The sequence below is a fragment of the Heptranchias perlo genome, chromosome 10 (assembly GCF_035084215.1).
Source record: "Heptranchias perlo isolate sHepPer1 chromosome 10, sHepPer1.hap1, whole genome shotgun sequence".
Classification (NCBI taxonomy): Eukaryota; Metazoa; Chordata; class Chondrichthyes; order Hexanchiformes; family Hexanchidae; genus Heptranchias; species Heptranchias perlo.
Window position 1 is genome coordinate 69,982,559 of NC_090334.1, and position 17,609 is coordinate 70,000,167.

Genomic DNA, 17,609 nt, shown 5'->3' on the forward strand with positions numbered 1-17,609 from the left:
CCAGTCTATCCACGTAACTGAAGTCCCTCATCCCTGGAATCATTCTCGTAAATCTCTTCTGCACCCTCTCCAAGGCCTTCACATCTTTCCTGAAGTATGGTGCCTAGAACTGGACACAATACTCCAGTTGTGGCGAACCGGTGTTTTATAAAGGTTCATCATGACTTCCATAATTTTGTACCCTATGCCTCTATTTATAAAGCCTAGGATCCTGTATGCTTTTTTAACTGCTTTCTCAACATGCCCTGCCACCTTCAAAGATTTGTGCACATATACCCCTAAGATCCCTGTTCCTTTACCCCTTTTAGAGTTGTGCCCTCTAGTTTATATTGTCTCTTCTAGTTCCTCCTACTGAAATGTATCACTTTGCATTTTTCTGCATTAAATTTCATCTGCCATGTGTCCGTCCATGCCACCAGCCTGTCTATATCCTCTTGAAGTCTATCACTATACTCCTCACTGTTTACTATCCTTCTAAGCTTTGTGTCATCTGCAAATTGATGTTGTGCCCTTAATATATATCAAGAAAAGCAGTGGTCCCAGCACTGACCCCTGGGGAACACCACTGTACACCTCCCTCCAGTCTGAAAAACAACGGTTCATTACTACTCTCTGTTTCCTGTTCCTTAGCCAATTCTGTATCCATGTGGCTACTGCCACCTTTATTCCATGGGCCACAATGGGACTAAAATGAGCAGGAAAATAATAAAACCAAGAGGAGAATAAAAGAAAAACTTAATGAAAGAGCAAGTAAAGAAAATGATGTTGGGGACTTTGTGGACAGGAGACTCTGTACATCTAGTTCTGTAGAAAGAATATCTCGGCAAAGCACAAACTAGCATCAGTCTTCCAAGTTGTGAAAAGGTCCATGACCTTTTTGCCCAATTTATGAAATGGTCCTCTTAGTTTCATTGTTTGGGCCTGAACGATATGGAAGTGAAACACGTTTGCTAAACATGGAAATAACAAAGGGTGGATAAATTGAAAGCAAATGGGTGACAGATTTTTTTAAAAATTGAGTGAAACAGGCATGCAGTTGACTTGACTTAGAGTAAATTTATGGACCACAGCAATGTGTCTAGATTACTGGCAACAAAAGCGGACCTTGAAAACATGCATTTCTGGCCAATGATGAATGAAGAACTGCTAATATAAAAAACCTTGACCATAACAAGGAAATAAATTAAACAATTGTTCTGTGTGTTAACCCTTTGAGTACAAAACTTTCTTCACTTTGTGTATGGACATTTAAGAGAATTTCAAAAACTTCTAAGGCTGAACTTCATGAACCTGTCTTAGAGGGATGCATGAGAACGCAGACATGCCCCTCTTCCTCTTTTCCCCCCCACCGCCCCCCCCCCCCCCCCACCATGTTCTCTGAGCAATCTGAAAATTGTATACAACTACTTGCATTTATAAAAGCGTCTTTAATGTGAAAAAGCACCCCAAGGCACTTACTTTCAAGCTATTTTTATCTTCCAAAATTGCTTTCCACTAATTAAAGAATATTCAGTTTAGAGGAAAGTACCACAATTGCCCAACAATATGGCAGGTTTATTAGCAGGTGTTTGAGTGGACAAGATAGATCAGCTACTCTCGGGGCAGTGCATCAGAAATCATGGTCGTCCAATTCCTGTTACAATAGTGTGTCGAAAATCAGGGTCTTCCAAATCCTTTCAGGGTTGTGTGTAAGATGTCAAGATCGTCTTCACCTTGATGAAGCTGGAACACATTGGGTGGCTGTTTACTGATTTCCTTGTATCCACTGATCTGAAGATAATAACCCTATTGCTTTCTTTGTATCTGTGATATCCTATATTCTGAAACGCAGCACAAACCCATAACTGCAGACAGTCATAGTTTAAGTTCTTGAGCACTTGAAAGATTATACCTGAAAGAGCACCTAAATAGATTGCAGTTTGCTTTACAACTGCCAATATTAAAGCAGCTTCAGGTTCAACCGATGGAGCTGCTTGAGCAAAGTGCAATTAAACAATCTTATTTTTGATGGTGAAATAATACTGTACCATAGTTGTCAACAGATGACTTGGGCGGGGGGGGGGGGGGTGGCAATGGATCAAAAGATGAGACAAACATGATTTGAGTTCAGAAAGAAATGTTTCCCAGTAGAATAATGAATAAGTAGATTAGACTCCCAATTGAAGTGGTCAATGCTGTGTCAATGAATACATTTTAAGAATAGCCTGGATGCATATCTGATTAGGACCAAGATTGAGGGTTAGAAGGATAAGTGTAGATGCTGATGGTTGAATGCTGCATGGGACGTGATGGCTGTCTGAGCTGCAGAGACCATGAAAATCTCATGCCAAGAAAGAACTGGCCTAAGATCTATAACAGAATGTAAGGGCTAGATAGGTATTCTGGATTTTTATCCATTCATTTTGTGGGCAGGATGAAACTTTGCAAAACATTTCTTCAGGAGATTGTATATGTTGGATAGAGTCTGTGATGCAGCAAATTGTTGCATGGTCTATGGAAGAAATTAACTTGACGGGCCAAATGGCCTTTACTGGTTCAATGCTTTCTTGTGCTCTTGCAAAGAGTAATAAGAGAGTCAGTGTAACCTTTCATGTGTGTCAGCATGAAGAAACTTTAACCACATCTGATATTATAAAGCCACATTTGTGTTTTAAGTAATGTTTAAAATGGTGTGGAATTGGTTTGGATTGTTGGAATCAATCTGCTATTGCTGTAAGGCACCCAGACAGACTTCAAACATTTTGAGGAGAGGTTTTATTATAAGCAAGTCCTGTGGGCTTTCTCGGTTCAGTGAGTGCACAATTTTGAATGAAATTAAGGGTCCATCATAGCAATTGCTATATTTCAGTGTTTTGGATTACCTCTACACATCAAAATGGGGGCATTTCTTACCTGTGTTCCATAGTGCAGTTGGCACTATTACATTAGCCACATAGAGAGCTTGCACTTTACAAGAGTGGGTGGTGCAACAAGCAAAATGGTGACAGTTCAGATCCATGCTGCTGCATTGGTGACAACTCTCCAAATATCTTGTGGACTACATGTACAGATCACTTTCTGTTACATTAATGGGGATGGAGATAAACTAGTATTAAAGGATGAAAAAAGAAAGTGGAATAAAACATGATGAAATACATTTATGTTTGAGATACTTTTCTCCTGTCCTAAAAATGGGAAAAAGTTCATGTTAACCAGAACTAGCTATTTTACCTTTTTTTTAATAAAAACACTTTTTATACAGAAATTGGTAAAACAGCAAACTTTAAGATTGAGCAAATTCCCCCAGCTGAAATGATCCAAGACAAAGTTTAAAATGTATGGTTACTTCAAGGGAATAACATAATCCAGTTAGTTGAGTAATTTTGTAGATACCTGAAATGTTTTGGTGGCATTTGTACCAAGCTACCCTGGGTCAGTGGCATTTGTTCATTTCATTGTTTGACTGGACATGATTGGTTAAATGGAGTTACATGCATTCAATAATAAATGTAGATTTTTCCAAGTGTTGAGGCACTTGATTTGCGAATGATGTTTCCTGCATAACTTCATTCTTTCTTTGTGCTTCATTGTACAATGCCTTGGCTTATGATCTGACTTTGATTACTCAGTGGTAAAATATTCATTGAAACACAAACAGTTGACTAGCCAAAGAAAGACTCTGGGAGGAAGGAGGGAAAACACAAGAGTCAAAGCCAAACTTAATATGGAGCTCAGAATGGTGTTACATGTCCTATTTAATTCATATTGAACTAAATCTAGAATCATAGAATGGTTACACCACACCACCCTGCTCTTTCCTCGTAGCCCTGCAAATGTTTTCCCTTCAAGTATTTATCCAATTCCTTTTTGAAAGCCACAATTGAATCTGCTTCCACCACCTTTCAGGCAGCACATTCCAGATCATAACTACTCGCTGCGAAAAAAAAAGTTTTTCCTCATTTTGCCTTTGGTTCTTTTGCCAATCACCTTAAATCTGTGCCCTCTGGTTCGCGACCCTCCCGCCAATAGTTTCTCTTTGTTTACTTTATCTAAACCCTTCATGATTTTGAGCACTTCTATCAAATCTCCTCTCAATCTTCTCTGCTGTAAGGAGAACAACCCCAGCTTCTCCAGTCTATCCATGTAACTGACGTCACTCATCTCTGGAACCATTCTAGTACATCTTTTCTGCACCCTTTCTAAGGCCTTCACATCCTTCCATAAGTCCGGTGCTAGAACTGGACACGATACTCCAGCTGTGGACGAACCAGTATTTTATAAAGGTTCACCATAACTTCCTTGCTTTTATACTCTATGCCTCTATTTATAAAGCCCAGGATCCCATATGCTTTTTTAACCACTTTCTCAACCTGTCCTGCCACCTTCAACGACTTGTGTACATATACCCCCAAATCTCTCTGTTCCTGCACCCCCTTTAGAATTGTACCATTTAGTTTATATTGCCTCTCCTCATTCTTCCTGCCAAAATGTATCACTGCACTTCTCTGCATTATATTTCATCTACCTTGTGTCTGCCCATTCCACCAGCCAGTCTATGTCCTCTTGAAGTCTATTACTATCCTCCTCACTGTTTACTACACTTCCAAGTTTTATGTAATCTGCAAATTTTGAAATTGTGCCCTGTACACCAAAGTCCAAGGCATTAATATATATCAAACAAAAGCAGTGGTCCTCGTACCGACCCCTGGGGAACACCACTGTACACCTTCCTCCAGTACGAAAAACAACCGTTCGCCACTACTTGCTGTTTCCTGTCACTTAGCCAATTTCATATCCATGCTGCCGCTGTCCCTTTTATTCCATAGACTTCAATTTTGCTGACACTTGTGGCACTTCAGATGCCTTTGGAAAGTCCATATACACATCATCAACCCTCTCTATCACCTCATCAAAAAACTCAATCAAGTTAGTTAAACATGATTTACCTTTAACAAATCCGTGCTGGCTTTCCTTTATTAATCCACACTTTTCCAAGTGACTATTAATTTTGTCCTGGATTATCGTTTCTAAAAGCTTCCCCACCACCGAGGTTAAACTATAGTTGCCGGGTTTATCCTTACACCCTTTTTTGAACTAGGGTGTAACATTTGAAATTCTCCAATCCTCTGGCACCAGCCCCATATCTAAGGAGGATGGAAGATTATGGCCAGCACCTCTGCAATTTCCACCCTTACTTCCCTCAGTGACCCAGGATCCATCCCATCCAGACCGGGTTGATTTAGCTACTTTAAGTACAGCCAGCCTTTCTAGTACTTCCTCTTTATCAATTTTTAGCCCACCCAGTGTCTCAGCTACATCCTCTTTTACTGTGACTTTGGCAGCATCTTCTTGGTAAAGACAAATGCAAAATACTCATTTAGTACCTCAGCCGTGCCCCCCCTATCTCCATGTGTAGATCTCCTTTTTGGTCCCTAATCGGCCCCACCCTTCCTCTTACTATTTATATCCCTATAGAAGACTTTTGGATTCCCTTTCATGTTAGCCGCCAGCCTATTCTCATATTCTGTCTTTGTCCCTCTTATTTCCTTTTTCACTTCTCTGAATTTTCTATAGTCAGCCTGGTTCTCACTTGTATCATCAACCTGACATCTGTCATATGCCCCTTTTTTCTGCTTCATCTTACTCTCTATCTCTTTCATCATCCACTGAGCTCTGGCTTTGGTTACCCTACCTTTCCCCTTCATGGAAATGTATTTGGTGTGTACCCGAACCATCTCCTCTTTAACGGCCGCTCATTGTTCAATTACAGTTTTGCCTGCCAATCTTTGATTTCAATTTACCCAGGCCAGATCTGTTCTCAACTCACGGAAATTGTTCCTCCTCCAATTAAGTATTTTTGCTCTAGATTGCTCCTTGCCCTTTTCTATAACTAATCTAAACCTTAAGAATCTATGACCACTGTTCCCCCACTGACACTTGCTCCATTTGACCCACTTCATCCCTCAGAACGAGATCCAGTAAAGCTTCCTTTCTGGTTGGGCTGGAAATATACTGATCAAGAAACTTCTCTCCCTGTTTGCCCTTCACACTATTACTATCCCAGTCTATATTAGGATAGTTGAAGTCCCCCATTACCACTACTCTATAGTTCTAGCACCTCTCTGTAATTTCCCTGCAAATTAGTTTCTCTATACCCTTCCCACTAGTTGGTGGCCTACAGAATACAGTAGTGTAATAGCACCTCTATTGTTTCTTAACTCTAACCAAATAGATTCTGTCTTTGACCCCCTCGAAGGCATCCTTTCTCTCCAGCACTGCAATATTCTCCTTAATCAATATTGCCACACTCCTTTTTTTCCCCCTTCCCTACCTTTCCTAAACACTCTTGTGTGGGGACACTCTCTTTTGTTCCTTTACTTGTCCCATTACCACCCTCCTTGCCTTGCACCATTATCCCTTTTGTCATTTGACCACTCCTTCCCTCCATCCTATAAATGACCTTTACCTTTGTTCTTTCCTCCTCTCCCCTTCCTCCCTGTCCTCCCTCCGCCCCCCCCCTTTTCCCTGGCTGTGTACTTGCTTAAAAACTCTTTAATCTTTAACTTCTTCCAGTTCTGACGAAGGGTCATCAACCTGAAACGTTAACTCTGTTTCTTTCTCCACAGATGCTGCCTGACCAGCATTTTGTTTTTATTTTCTGAACTCCTTGTATCCAGGAATATTTAGCACCCAATCCTGCCCTTTTTTGAGGTATTTGCGCCTGCAGCTCACCAACCTTATTTACTACGCTTCATGCATTTACACACAAACTCTAAATCTATCTTGGATTTTCTCGTATTCTCTCTGTCTGATCTCACCTAATACTGTACTATTTTGTACTCTAGTGTTATCTGTCTCTCCCAATCCTTTGTGTACCTTGTTTCTCCTTTCTAATGCTATATCCTGGTGCCCATCCCTCTGCCAAATTAGTTTCAACCCTCCCTCACGGCACCAATGAACCTCCCCACGAGGACATTGGTCCCAGGTCTGTTGAGGTGCAACCCGTCCATCTTGAATAGCTCCCTCCTACCCCAGAACTGGTCCCAATGCCCCAAGGATCTGAAGCCCTCCTGCTTGCAACATGTCCCCAGCCATGCATTAACCTGCCTTATCTTCCTATTTCTGTACTCACTAGCGTGTGACAGTGGGAGTAACCCAGAGATTACTACTTTTGAGGTTCTGCTTTTTAACTTCTTCCCTAACTCCTGAAACTCTGACCGCAGAACCTCATCCCTTTCCTATGCCGTCGGTACCCATACGGTCCACGACTTCTGGCTGTTCCCCATCCCCCTGCAGGACGTTCTGCCTCCTCTCCGTGATATCCTGGCACCAGGGAGGCAACACACATGCTGGACCCAGGTCGGCGGTCGCAGAAACGCCCGTCTGCCTTCCTGACTATCAAGTCCCCTATAACTGCTGCATTTCTACACTTCACTGTGCCCCACTGTGCAGTCCTTTGCCCCATGGTGCCATGTTCAGGACTGCACTCCTTCGAGATGTCGTCACCCTCAGTGGTATTCAATGCTGAATATCGATTTGAGAGTGCCACACACCCAGAAGATTCCTGCACTGCCTGCCTCTTCCTACACTTTCAGATGGCCACCCATTTGCTATCCTGAACTCTCTGTGGCTGCTGGGTGATCACCTCCTGGAACATACGGTCCAGGAAACCTTCAGCCTCCCTTATGCTCTGCCCCTCAAGCTCAAAAACCCTCAGCTTGAGCTTGAGGAACTGGAAGCATTTCCTGCATATATGGCCCTCCTGGAATATATGCAGGAATTGCAGGCAATGGGTCTCAGCTGCCCGTCCATCATATTTAGAAACCTTTTTTTTTCTAAACTCCCTTTAGATACTCAATTATTATTAATTTACTTACTGTTTACTTACCCCGATTATTCTTACCCTTTTATTCCGTGTCTTTCAGAGCTGCTCTCTGTTCCCTTCCTTCCCCCTCTACACCTAATTCCCACTCTCACCAAATTCTCAAGTTCCCACTCGGTTCACGATCCACTATCTTCGCAATGTGCTCTGTGCTTCAGCTCTGATCAAACATGCATTAAAAATAAAATGACAATGCTGCCTTCCTCCCTGCTGTTTAGGATGTGCATGCATTTTGGTGTTCTTCACAAGTGAGAACTTTTCTGTATTTTTCCCAGTTTCCTGTCCAACATGTATTCATTAATGCTGCTGAAACTTCACATCCATTGTGTGTTTTTGGTTGCCCAGGCCGACAAGTTCCTGAGTCTTATTTTTCTGTTCGGGATAATCAGTTAGGTGTCAGCCTTAGCTCGGTTCTTAGTACTCTCGCCCTCTTGAGTCAGAAGGTTGTGGGTTCAAGTCCCCTCCAGTGACTTGAGCAAATAATCTGGACTGCGGTACCGAGGAAGCTCTGCACTGTCTGAGGTGCCATCTTTTGGATAAGATGTTAAACCGTCGCCGTTGAAGCCGTGGATGGATTTGAACAAGATGATAAGAATTTTAAAATCAAGGTGTTGCTAATCAAATGGTAATTTGGTCTCTTTCTCAAAGAACTCAGTCAGATTAGCGAGGCAGGACTTCTGTTTTCAAAAGTTATGCTGGGATTCTCTAATAACTGCCAGTTCTCCCAGATGATCATAAATCACGTCCCTATAATGCCTTCCAGAAACTTCCCTGCAACTGATGTGAGCCTATAATTCCGGGCGTTTGATTTCTTCACTTTCTTAAATATTGGGAGCACGTGACATGCCTCCCTCCAGTCCACTGGAACCAGCCCAGATCTCAAACAGCTATTAGTGGTTTGCGTAATTCATCTCTCATGTCCTTAAGCACTCTGGGCTCAATGGCATCAGTCCAGTAGCTCCATCTGCCTTAACTGCTTCAATCCTAGCCAAGACAATTTCTGCATTTATTTCTATGGAATCGATGTTACCAGCACCCCTATCTGGCATCACTGGTACCTTAGCATCATCTTCAATAGTGAAAACAGATGTAAAGTATCCACTTAGTACTTTACCCATATTCTGGCTCTCATGCCTATCCTGTCCCTCCTATTTAACCTGCCCAGCTAAATTTCTCAAAGGACCTCTGTGGTACTTAATCATTTGTCTGGCTTCTGACCTAACTGATAAAAGCTTTACCATTATGTTGGGTGAAAATAAATTCACATCTAATCTGTGATAAAGTAAAAGGTGCAGTTTATTAAAAGAGAGCTCTGGGAGAAGGTTCTCTGACCCCACGGTCTGTGCGAGGACCTTCTCCCCGATCAACAAAATTCACAAGCTTATATACAGCACAAGACTGGAGCACACCGATAGCCATTACTACATTACTTATTCCTTAGCCAATCCAGCTCCGTGGCAACATTCAAAAACAACCTAATTATAACTTTACATCGTTAGCTACTCCCCTTCTTTTAGTTCTGTCTTTTATCTAAGTTTGTCCAGTTATCTGGACAGTAGGGTCCATTTTTGCTGTATCGTGGCTTCGGCCGATCTGAGTCAGTGACTCTTGATTGGACATGGCTCAAAGGTTAATCAAATATACCCTGCATACACCCGCGTGACAGTTGCTACTTCGAAACCCGATTGTGCTGCAAATTTTAACCTTGATGTTGCAGCTTCTCATATCTCCACATGCTTAATCACTTTTGTAGTTCAGTTTCTGACCATCTGTTCCATTTTGTGTTTTTTTGAAACTAGTCTCAACTGAAACTAGGTTGTCATGCTGTGTCGCTCGACTGCAACATTCAGCTGGTTCAAATCCCAACCCTTCACATTACTACTACCTTAGTCTAGGACATTTAGGACTAGACAGACTAGATGCAGGGAGGATGTTCCCGAACCAGGGGTCACAGTCTCAGGATACGGGGTATGCCATTTAGAACCGAGATGAGGAGAAATTTCTTCACTCAGAGGGTGGTGAACCTGTGGAATTCTCTACCACAGAAGGCAGTGGAGGCCAAGACATTAAATATATTCAAGGAGGAGATAGATATATTTCTTAATGCTAAAGGGATCAAGGGATATGGGGAAAAAGTGGGAACAGGGTTCTGAGTTAGATGATCAGCCATGATCTTTTTGAATGGTGGAGCAGGCCCGAAGGGCTGAATAGCCTACTCTTGCTCCTATTTTCTATGCTTCTAGTTCGCAATCCTTTTTTTTTTCTAATGCCTTTTCAGCATTTCTAATCGTGGCTTTAGTTAACCCGATCTGTATCATATATGCACTTGCCCTCTCGAGAGTTATTTGCTTTGTACTAAGTGAAATATTTCTTTTTGAGAGTAATTTCAATTACATCAACTCGCACACGTGCAGTGCCTTTAACAGAGAAAAATGACCCAAGGGTCTTCACAAACATAATTAGACAAAAATGGCCACCGAGCCAAAGGAGGAGATATTGGGAGGGCTGACTAAAAGCGTAGTCAAAAGTAGGTTTTAAGGATGGTCTTAAAGGAGGAGAGTGAGGTGGAGAGATTTAGGAAAGGAATTCCTGAGCATAAGGCTTAGATGCCTGAAGGCACAGCCATCAATGGTAGGGCGAAGGGCAAAGATGCACAAGACGTCAAAGTCGGGTTGTAGGCAATGTTCCCTCTAATTTTTTTCAGCCATGTGTGGAATGAATTTGAGTTTGTGCACTGATATAAAGACTGTGTACATCACCATTAAAAAAAATCACAACTTTGAATAGAACATCTTTTTAGAAAACATTATTCAGGGTATATTACAAACAGAACAAAGGTACAAAATAATGGATAATTGTAACAAGGCAAGCTGTCAAGGATTTTTAATTAAATAAAACTGGTTATAGAAATTTCAGAAGTAAACACTGCCACCAGAGGAATGGGGACATCCTGATTGAGACCCAGAGTCTGTGGATGACAGGCCAGATGATGGAGAAGAAGAGGGTGACTGTCTCTGGCTCTGGTTCGGATGTTTTTATTGTGTAAAGGCTGTGTCTCTGTTAGTCATGTGGAGTAACTATATGGTTTGATGGTTCAGCTCAGTCTAAATGGGGCAGAACTGGCAAATAAAACATCTCAAAGATAACGAGGCAATGAAGTGCAAGTACAACGGGGCTTTACCAAGCCAGGGGTTGTTCAAGCACAAGGTGAAATTGTCTGCTAACACGGCTGTTGGTGTGTTAACAACCCCGATACACACGTGCTTTGGAGTTCATTATTTTCAAGAGATCAGTAATTTTTTTGTGCCTGATATACAGTATATGTCTTGGCTCTAGTATGACTCCATCACACTTGAGATGTCACATTTCAGACATGACATTTGCTATGTCAAAAGTGTAAGAAAAAAAGACCGTCATTTCCTTCTGCTTTTTCTGACCTACATTACCTTGTCTCTTCCCAAGGGCAGGAGCCTGGGATTTTCTGCTGATGTACAGAAACTTCCCTCAATAATTAGCCTCCAATTGACCTCAGAATCTGCCTATTGAGACCACAGTACAGAAGTTATTGATGGTTTTTCAACACATTCAAATGCCATTGTTTCAGCAGTGATGGAAGCAAACAACCATTGCTACCACCATTGCAAAAACCTAAACCTTTACTCCTTAGGCATGCAGCCGACGCACACTGTTCCCCTGCTTGTGGAAACTGCCACTTTTTCCCCTTTCTCCCTTTACTCCTCTTCAGTTAGTGACTTACATTGAGGCACAGCCCTGGAAGTGTTAGCTGTCCTCCAGTACCTCATCCAAATGACCATTCTTTATGTCTGAGCCAGGACAGTGAAGGCTGTGTACTTCTGTTAACGCTGCGGGCAGAGGTGGCCCTGCTACCTGAGGTGCAACTAGAAACATTCGCCTTGTTGGTGCTTCCAACTTCGCCAGTGCCATAGATACATGGCACAAATGGGCTATAGCGATGGCTCAGTTATTAATTTGCTTTCCTGCGGTGGAATCAAACCATGCAGTGCTGTGTTTGCCGAGGGCTATTTGATCATGGGGGAAATGCAGATGACATTCAGAAATGACCTTATCTGAATGCACGCACATTTTCCAGGAGGGATCGCTGGCTTTAAGTCTGGAGCAAATACGGAACCTTTCTCTCCTCCCTCGTCCAGTAACACGGAAGGTAAATGTTGTGTCCCCACCATTGGCTAACTCATCCAGAGAGGGAATTGAACCTCAAAAGAATTTTGATCTACAGGACCTAGTTGTTTACACACCCGACACCTGGGACACCCACCTCCAACTGATTCTGCATGGTCACTGGTGTGCACAGAGCCGGATCCGAGCATGGGCAGCAGGTCCGGGAGCAGCTGCAGACACAAAGCATGAGGACGACCAGGTTCTGTGCCAATTCCAAATTCCAGCGTATCCACTCTGCCGGATATGAAGACCCACCAGACGCAACAAGATCATTTATTTATAGTCATTCGAATGTGACACCTCATGGCCCAGGTTTGGTGCGCGGATGGAATGAGTAAGTGCGCGGCAAACAGACTGCTGCGCGACCGTGCACGCGCGCAGCTTAGAGGGGAACAGTGGTTGTAGGCCTGGAAGAGGTCACAGAGATAGGGAAGAGCAAGGCCATGAAGGGATTTTAACATGAGGATGAGAATTTCAAATTTGAAGCATTGGGGATCGAGAGCCAATGTGGGTCAGCAAGGTTGAGGAGGAATTTCTATGAGAACCTCCCTATTTAGCCATTTAGGTTTCACTGTACCATGTGTCCTTTTTCCATCCTCTTATTTCTGCTTAAAGGCATACCCCAATCTACCTTGAAATTTGAGGCCTTCTGAAATCTGGTAACAACATTAAATTATCTGGAAGGCTAAATTGCCTAGCCAACTGAAACCTGATGATGCAATAATACAGATGCTCCCCTACGTGGATGTCTGATATCATCCCAGAGTCACTGCTGAGGACTCAATCTAATAAATTATTTTTCCTTGTTTTGACACCGATATCATGAGTTAGGAAGCAATTGTTGACTGTATTTCTGCTTTGCCTCCCTCCAGACTGGGCTGCCCCTCCATCTGTCCACTTATTGGATCGGTAATTTAAATCTCCCATAACAACAATGCTACCCTGTTCTCCTGCCCATCTCATTTGCTCACAGCATTCCCCGTGTTCCTGGACTGCAGTACAGAAATATTCTGGAGGCCTATAACTGGTGCCAAGGATCAACTTTGGACCAACTCCCTAATTCAGCTACACTAAAATTGTTTCACTACCTTTCTGTTGACTAATATACTCCCTCTCTATTCCTCTCTGTCACAACTATATCCTCTTTTATAAATGGAGCTATATCCCTTCCTTTTTGACCTGTCCTATCCTATATATTAACAGAATGAATGTTGACACCACAGTGAGTTGGAGGCGGGGCGGGACTTGAGAGTCTCCGAACTCATGACTGAAACTACAGCAAAAAGAGTCTCCCAAGTACAGCGGGATTATTTCTCCAACAATATGCAGAGAGTGGAGGATAGTTACATAATACAAATTATGTGCATAAAATCAATCCTAGTTACTTGCAGTAGTGTGGTCTCCAGGTGTGATTGAGTAATTCCCCCCTTCAGTCATCTCCATTCTGGCCGGAACTTGAGGTGTCACTATATGCAACCATATATTTATTGGCTTGGCATTCTAAAATCAAGGTATGATATTTTAGAAATTAAAGATTACAATTTTCATTTTTGGCCACCAAAAGCCAAAGTCTAGAAATTAGACCCAGCCCCCTAGATTGAAAATATTTTTGTTTCCAAATTTATTGCATCACGTGCTCGTTTATTATTCCATGGTTGAGAGTGTGGTAGCCTCAAGTGTGAAAGACCGTCTTGTTCATTCTTCTGTCTGATCCCAGCCTAGGAGGATTCACGACCTAATCGATGTCAGCCGATTATTGTAGTCACCATCACATAGCAAAATTAAATTGTTTCACTTTTGTACGAAGTTAGGCTCCTAATTGCAATGTTCATTTATCTGTATGAAATTACTTAAAAAGGTGTAAATTAGTTTAATATCAGAATTATATCTTCAAGTTTCAGTGAAAGGATTTTTTGTTTTTGGGCTGTTAATTAAAAAGTGAAACTTGATGCAGACACTTTTCCCCATTTTTCTGTGGCACAGTAAAGCAGTCCTAAACTACACATGGAGTATTGTGCCCCATTGTGGTCACTGTGTTTCGGGAAAAGTGAAGGCATTCAGAAAAGGTAACAAAATGATTTCAGGTTTTAGTCAATTGAATTATGAAGAGAGGCTAAGAAAGCTAAATCTATTTCCATTGGGGAAAAAAGGTGATGTGGGGAAACTTAAACAAAGTGCCTCTGCGTTCAATTTTCTGTCTTGAAGCCAATGACTTTTGATGGGGTACTGGATAATGCTGTAACATAGAAACAAAGTAGAGAACCTCACATACTTCAGACTTGACTCTCTACCCTCCCCTGTCCCACCCTCTTGCATGCTACTTGTGAATATAATATACTCTGGCTAGTTGAGCAAGGCTGTCTAAGTGGCAGGACTGCCTGAGCAGCAGACTTCTTTTTGTCCACCTTTGGCTTTGAGGTGTGATTTCTAGTTGGTCGAAGCTGAGAAATGTCCCTTAGTTGGAATATTTCACTGGCATGTGGCTGCATTGATCGACTTTGAAACTCAGCAAAGCTGAGGTAAGTGGGAGCTGAGCAACTTGCAGGCCTCAAACACTCGCTTGTCTAGTTAAGAATCCAGTGCCTGACTCCTTTAGCTATTCAGGGCTGCTCTTGGTTCGATAGCATTTCCTCTTATGACAAATGACTCAAAAAAACCCTCCATAAATCTTTTGTATTTCTTTTATAGTTGTGGCTCAACAAGACATGTTGGAAGATGCTCAGAAAAAACTAATGAACCTGGTCAACAACAGTGAAGGCAAAATTGACAAGTAAGCACCAAAACTCATCTTTATTTTGGAAATGCATGGATATTTTCTTACTAAAATAGATCAACAATTTGTTTGCATTCCTAATGTGGTTGCTGTAGTCCAACAGGTGCAGCATCTGTAATGGATGGCATTGGCTTATTTCATACATTGAAAGGATAATTCTGATTGCTCAGGATTGAAGTAGTTTAATTTGAAATGTAACAGAAGTCCTGGTCCAGCACACTGTCCAGAATCAAAACATTAGGAAATATTTGACCTTCAGTGACACTATTTTGAGCAACTGTAACAACCTACTGGAGGCTTAAGCATTTTGTTCTAATAAGACTTAGGGAAAGGATCCCTAATTGTTCTCTCTATTCTCCTCCAAACTCGAGGAAAATTGAGCTCTTGTAGCACTGCCAAGAACTGATTGGGTGATTGAACTCGGGACAACCCTGGGCTATATGGCTCAGTACCATGTCATTTGGTACATTTGCTCATTGCACCATTGAGGAGAATTTTCTATTACTTTACAATAAGAGCAAGTACATTTTTTAAAAATTAAAATATATATATTTTTATTCCTTCTGCATTACCTAACCGAAGCAGCCAGTCTTTATTTGGGAGTCCAGAAGAAGAGTGTTGATCAATCTATTCACCTGTGGAGATCAACACGTTCGAGCCGAATCCTGTCGTCACCCAATATTCACACATGCAGTCTTTTCAGCAGGGGCCAAAGGATAATCGTTGGAAGCAAGAATCCCAGCTGATTTCTCTCTTTCCTACCTCCCGCCCCCCCTTATACTAGAGATTGCTAGGCCAGTTGTTGTACCTCTACTGCCCCACCTGAGATCAGCTAACTCCTAACAGATTGTAGATTGAAGCTGGGACCCTGCCTCTGGCTCAGTAGCACACCACAGGGTGCACCTTGTTACAACTTTGTTGAAATTTGCTGACGCAAATATTGAACAGTAAATGAAGCAGATAACCATTAAAAACAATCATTATCACTTGTACAAAAGGAAACTTTCAGTATTTGAATTCAACAGCCCAATTCACAGTCTAGAAGGTGTTTTAAAATAAAAAGTACCATTGTACCATATACTTCAAGCAGAAGTGTTGCTAGCTTGCATGCCAACCAGTGCAAATATGGATTTGTCGTTTATTGTGTTCATTATTAACCAGTTCCCATTCCTTTCCAAGAGTCCTGATGAGAAACCTGTTCGTGGGCTACTTCCATACGCCAAAGAACAAACGTAACGAAGCAATGAGGCTGTTGGGAAGTGTTCTGGGGCTAAAGAAAGAAGAGATTAGTCAGGTATGACCAAATGGTCACTGCCATTTCCAGTGCAGTTAGTAAAATTGGACAGGCATTCTAACGAGCTTGAATTTGCTTTCATGAAGCAAATTCCCATCTTAGATGCTGACAATTCCATATTTTCTGTTTTAATATATTTTCTACCAAAATAATGCTAACTGTAAACTCTTACTTTGACCTTGGCTTTCTTTGTGTACCAAGTCTTCAGTAAAGCTTTATTTTCTCCTCCTCCTCCATATGTGAAAGCCAAGTGCATGTGAAAAGCCTGATAGATTTTACTTTTATTTTGAGTGGAGGCGTGACTGAGACATAAACCAGCCTGTCCAGGTATTAGAGATACTGTTACCAGCACCATTCCCAGTTTCAGACTACAGAAGCTGTCGCTTTGTGAAGCTTCAAGCTATGTAACTCAGTTTGACTGAGAAACAAAAGAGTTCTTGAGCAGTACACATCTGTATAATCAAGCACAAAAAGAAATAGTGAGCCCTTGCAGTAAACCACAAACCTCAAACAAAAATGAAGATAGTTGCATTTCTGTAGTTCAGTTGTAATAGTTTTATATTTAAAAATGTAACTTGTATGTTATGTTTTTTACCAGCTCTTGGATAGCGAGAATCGTGGTGTTACTGGATGGGTCACTAGTTGGCTTGGTGGTAGTAGAGTTAGTGGAACCCAAAGTGTCCCAACTACCCCCCAGAGGCCAAACCAGCATACAATCTTCAACAGTGTAAGTTCTGCTGTTTTTTTCCATACGTTCCCATGCATTGCTACTTTTAAAAAAAATGCACAACGGATATCCCAAAATATAAAGACTAAAGGATACTCGAGGTTAATTACTATGTGGTAATCTCATTGAGAGGTTCATATGATACCAAAAATTGAAAGCAAAGGCAGTGAGCTTTCTAATAGCCACTTGAACTCTTGGAGGAAATTATAGCCTGTGATTCTCGTGTATTAGAATTGTTCTCAGTATCCATATATTGTGAAGTTCATGGGGTAGTTTTATTGGGCTCGATTTTAGGGTCGGGTTTCCTGCGGGTTTCCAGCGGGGGGGCCCCTGAAAATCCCGATATGAGGTCACGTGACCGGATCGCACCGCGATCCCGACCACTTCCGGGTTCCCCGATGACGTGCGGGGCTGCGTGCGCAGGCCCCCGCTGGTGGGAATCCCGCAGGCAATTAAAGCCAGCGGGGTTCCACTTGAGAGTACTTACCTTGCTTGTTGAGGTCAGTTAATCAGCTGAATCAGCTGTCAAAAGAGGAAGTGTGGGATTTTACCTGCATCGCAGACTGTTTCACACATTGGGGGAAACAGTCTCTCTCCAACCAGGCGTGTTGCAGCCAGCAGCCTGTGGCAGCTGCCAAGGTGCACTCCACGGGGGAGAGCCCTCACCCACGCAGGAGGCCACCGCGTCACATAGGGCAACCCCTGCCCCCCACCACCCCCCGCCAAGCCAGAGGACAGACCGACACGAAACCGC

General features: G+C 42.3%; 1 protein-coding gene across 1 annotated transcript in view; it reads left to right on the forward strand.

Moving 5' to 3' along the window:
• The window catches only part of trip11 (thyroid hormone receptor interactor 11), a 100,912-nt gene that overhangs the window by 69,449 nt on the left and 13,854 nt on the right, over window positions 1–17,609 (forward strand). The window contains exons 17-19 of the mRNA XM_067991979.1: window positions 14,750–14,831; window positions 16,014–16,128; window positions 16,727–16,855. Coding sequence (XP_067848080.1) covers window positions 14,750–14,831; window positions 16,014–16,128; window positions 16,727–16,855 — 326 coding nt within the window. The remainder of the gene's footprint in view (window positions 1–14,749; window positions 14,832–16,013; window positions 16,129–16,726; window positions 16,856–17,609) is intronic.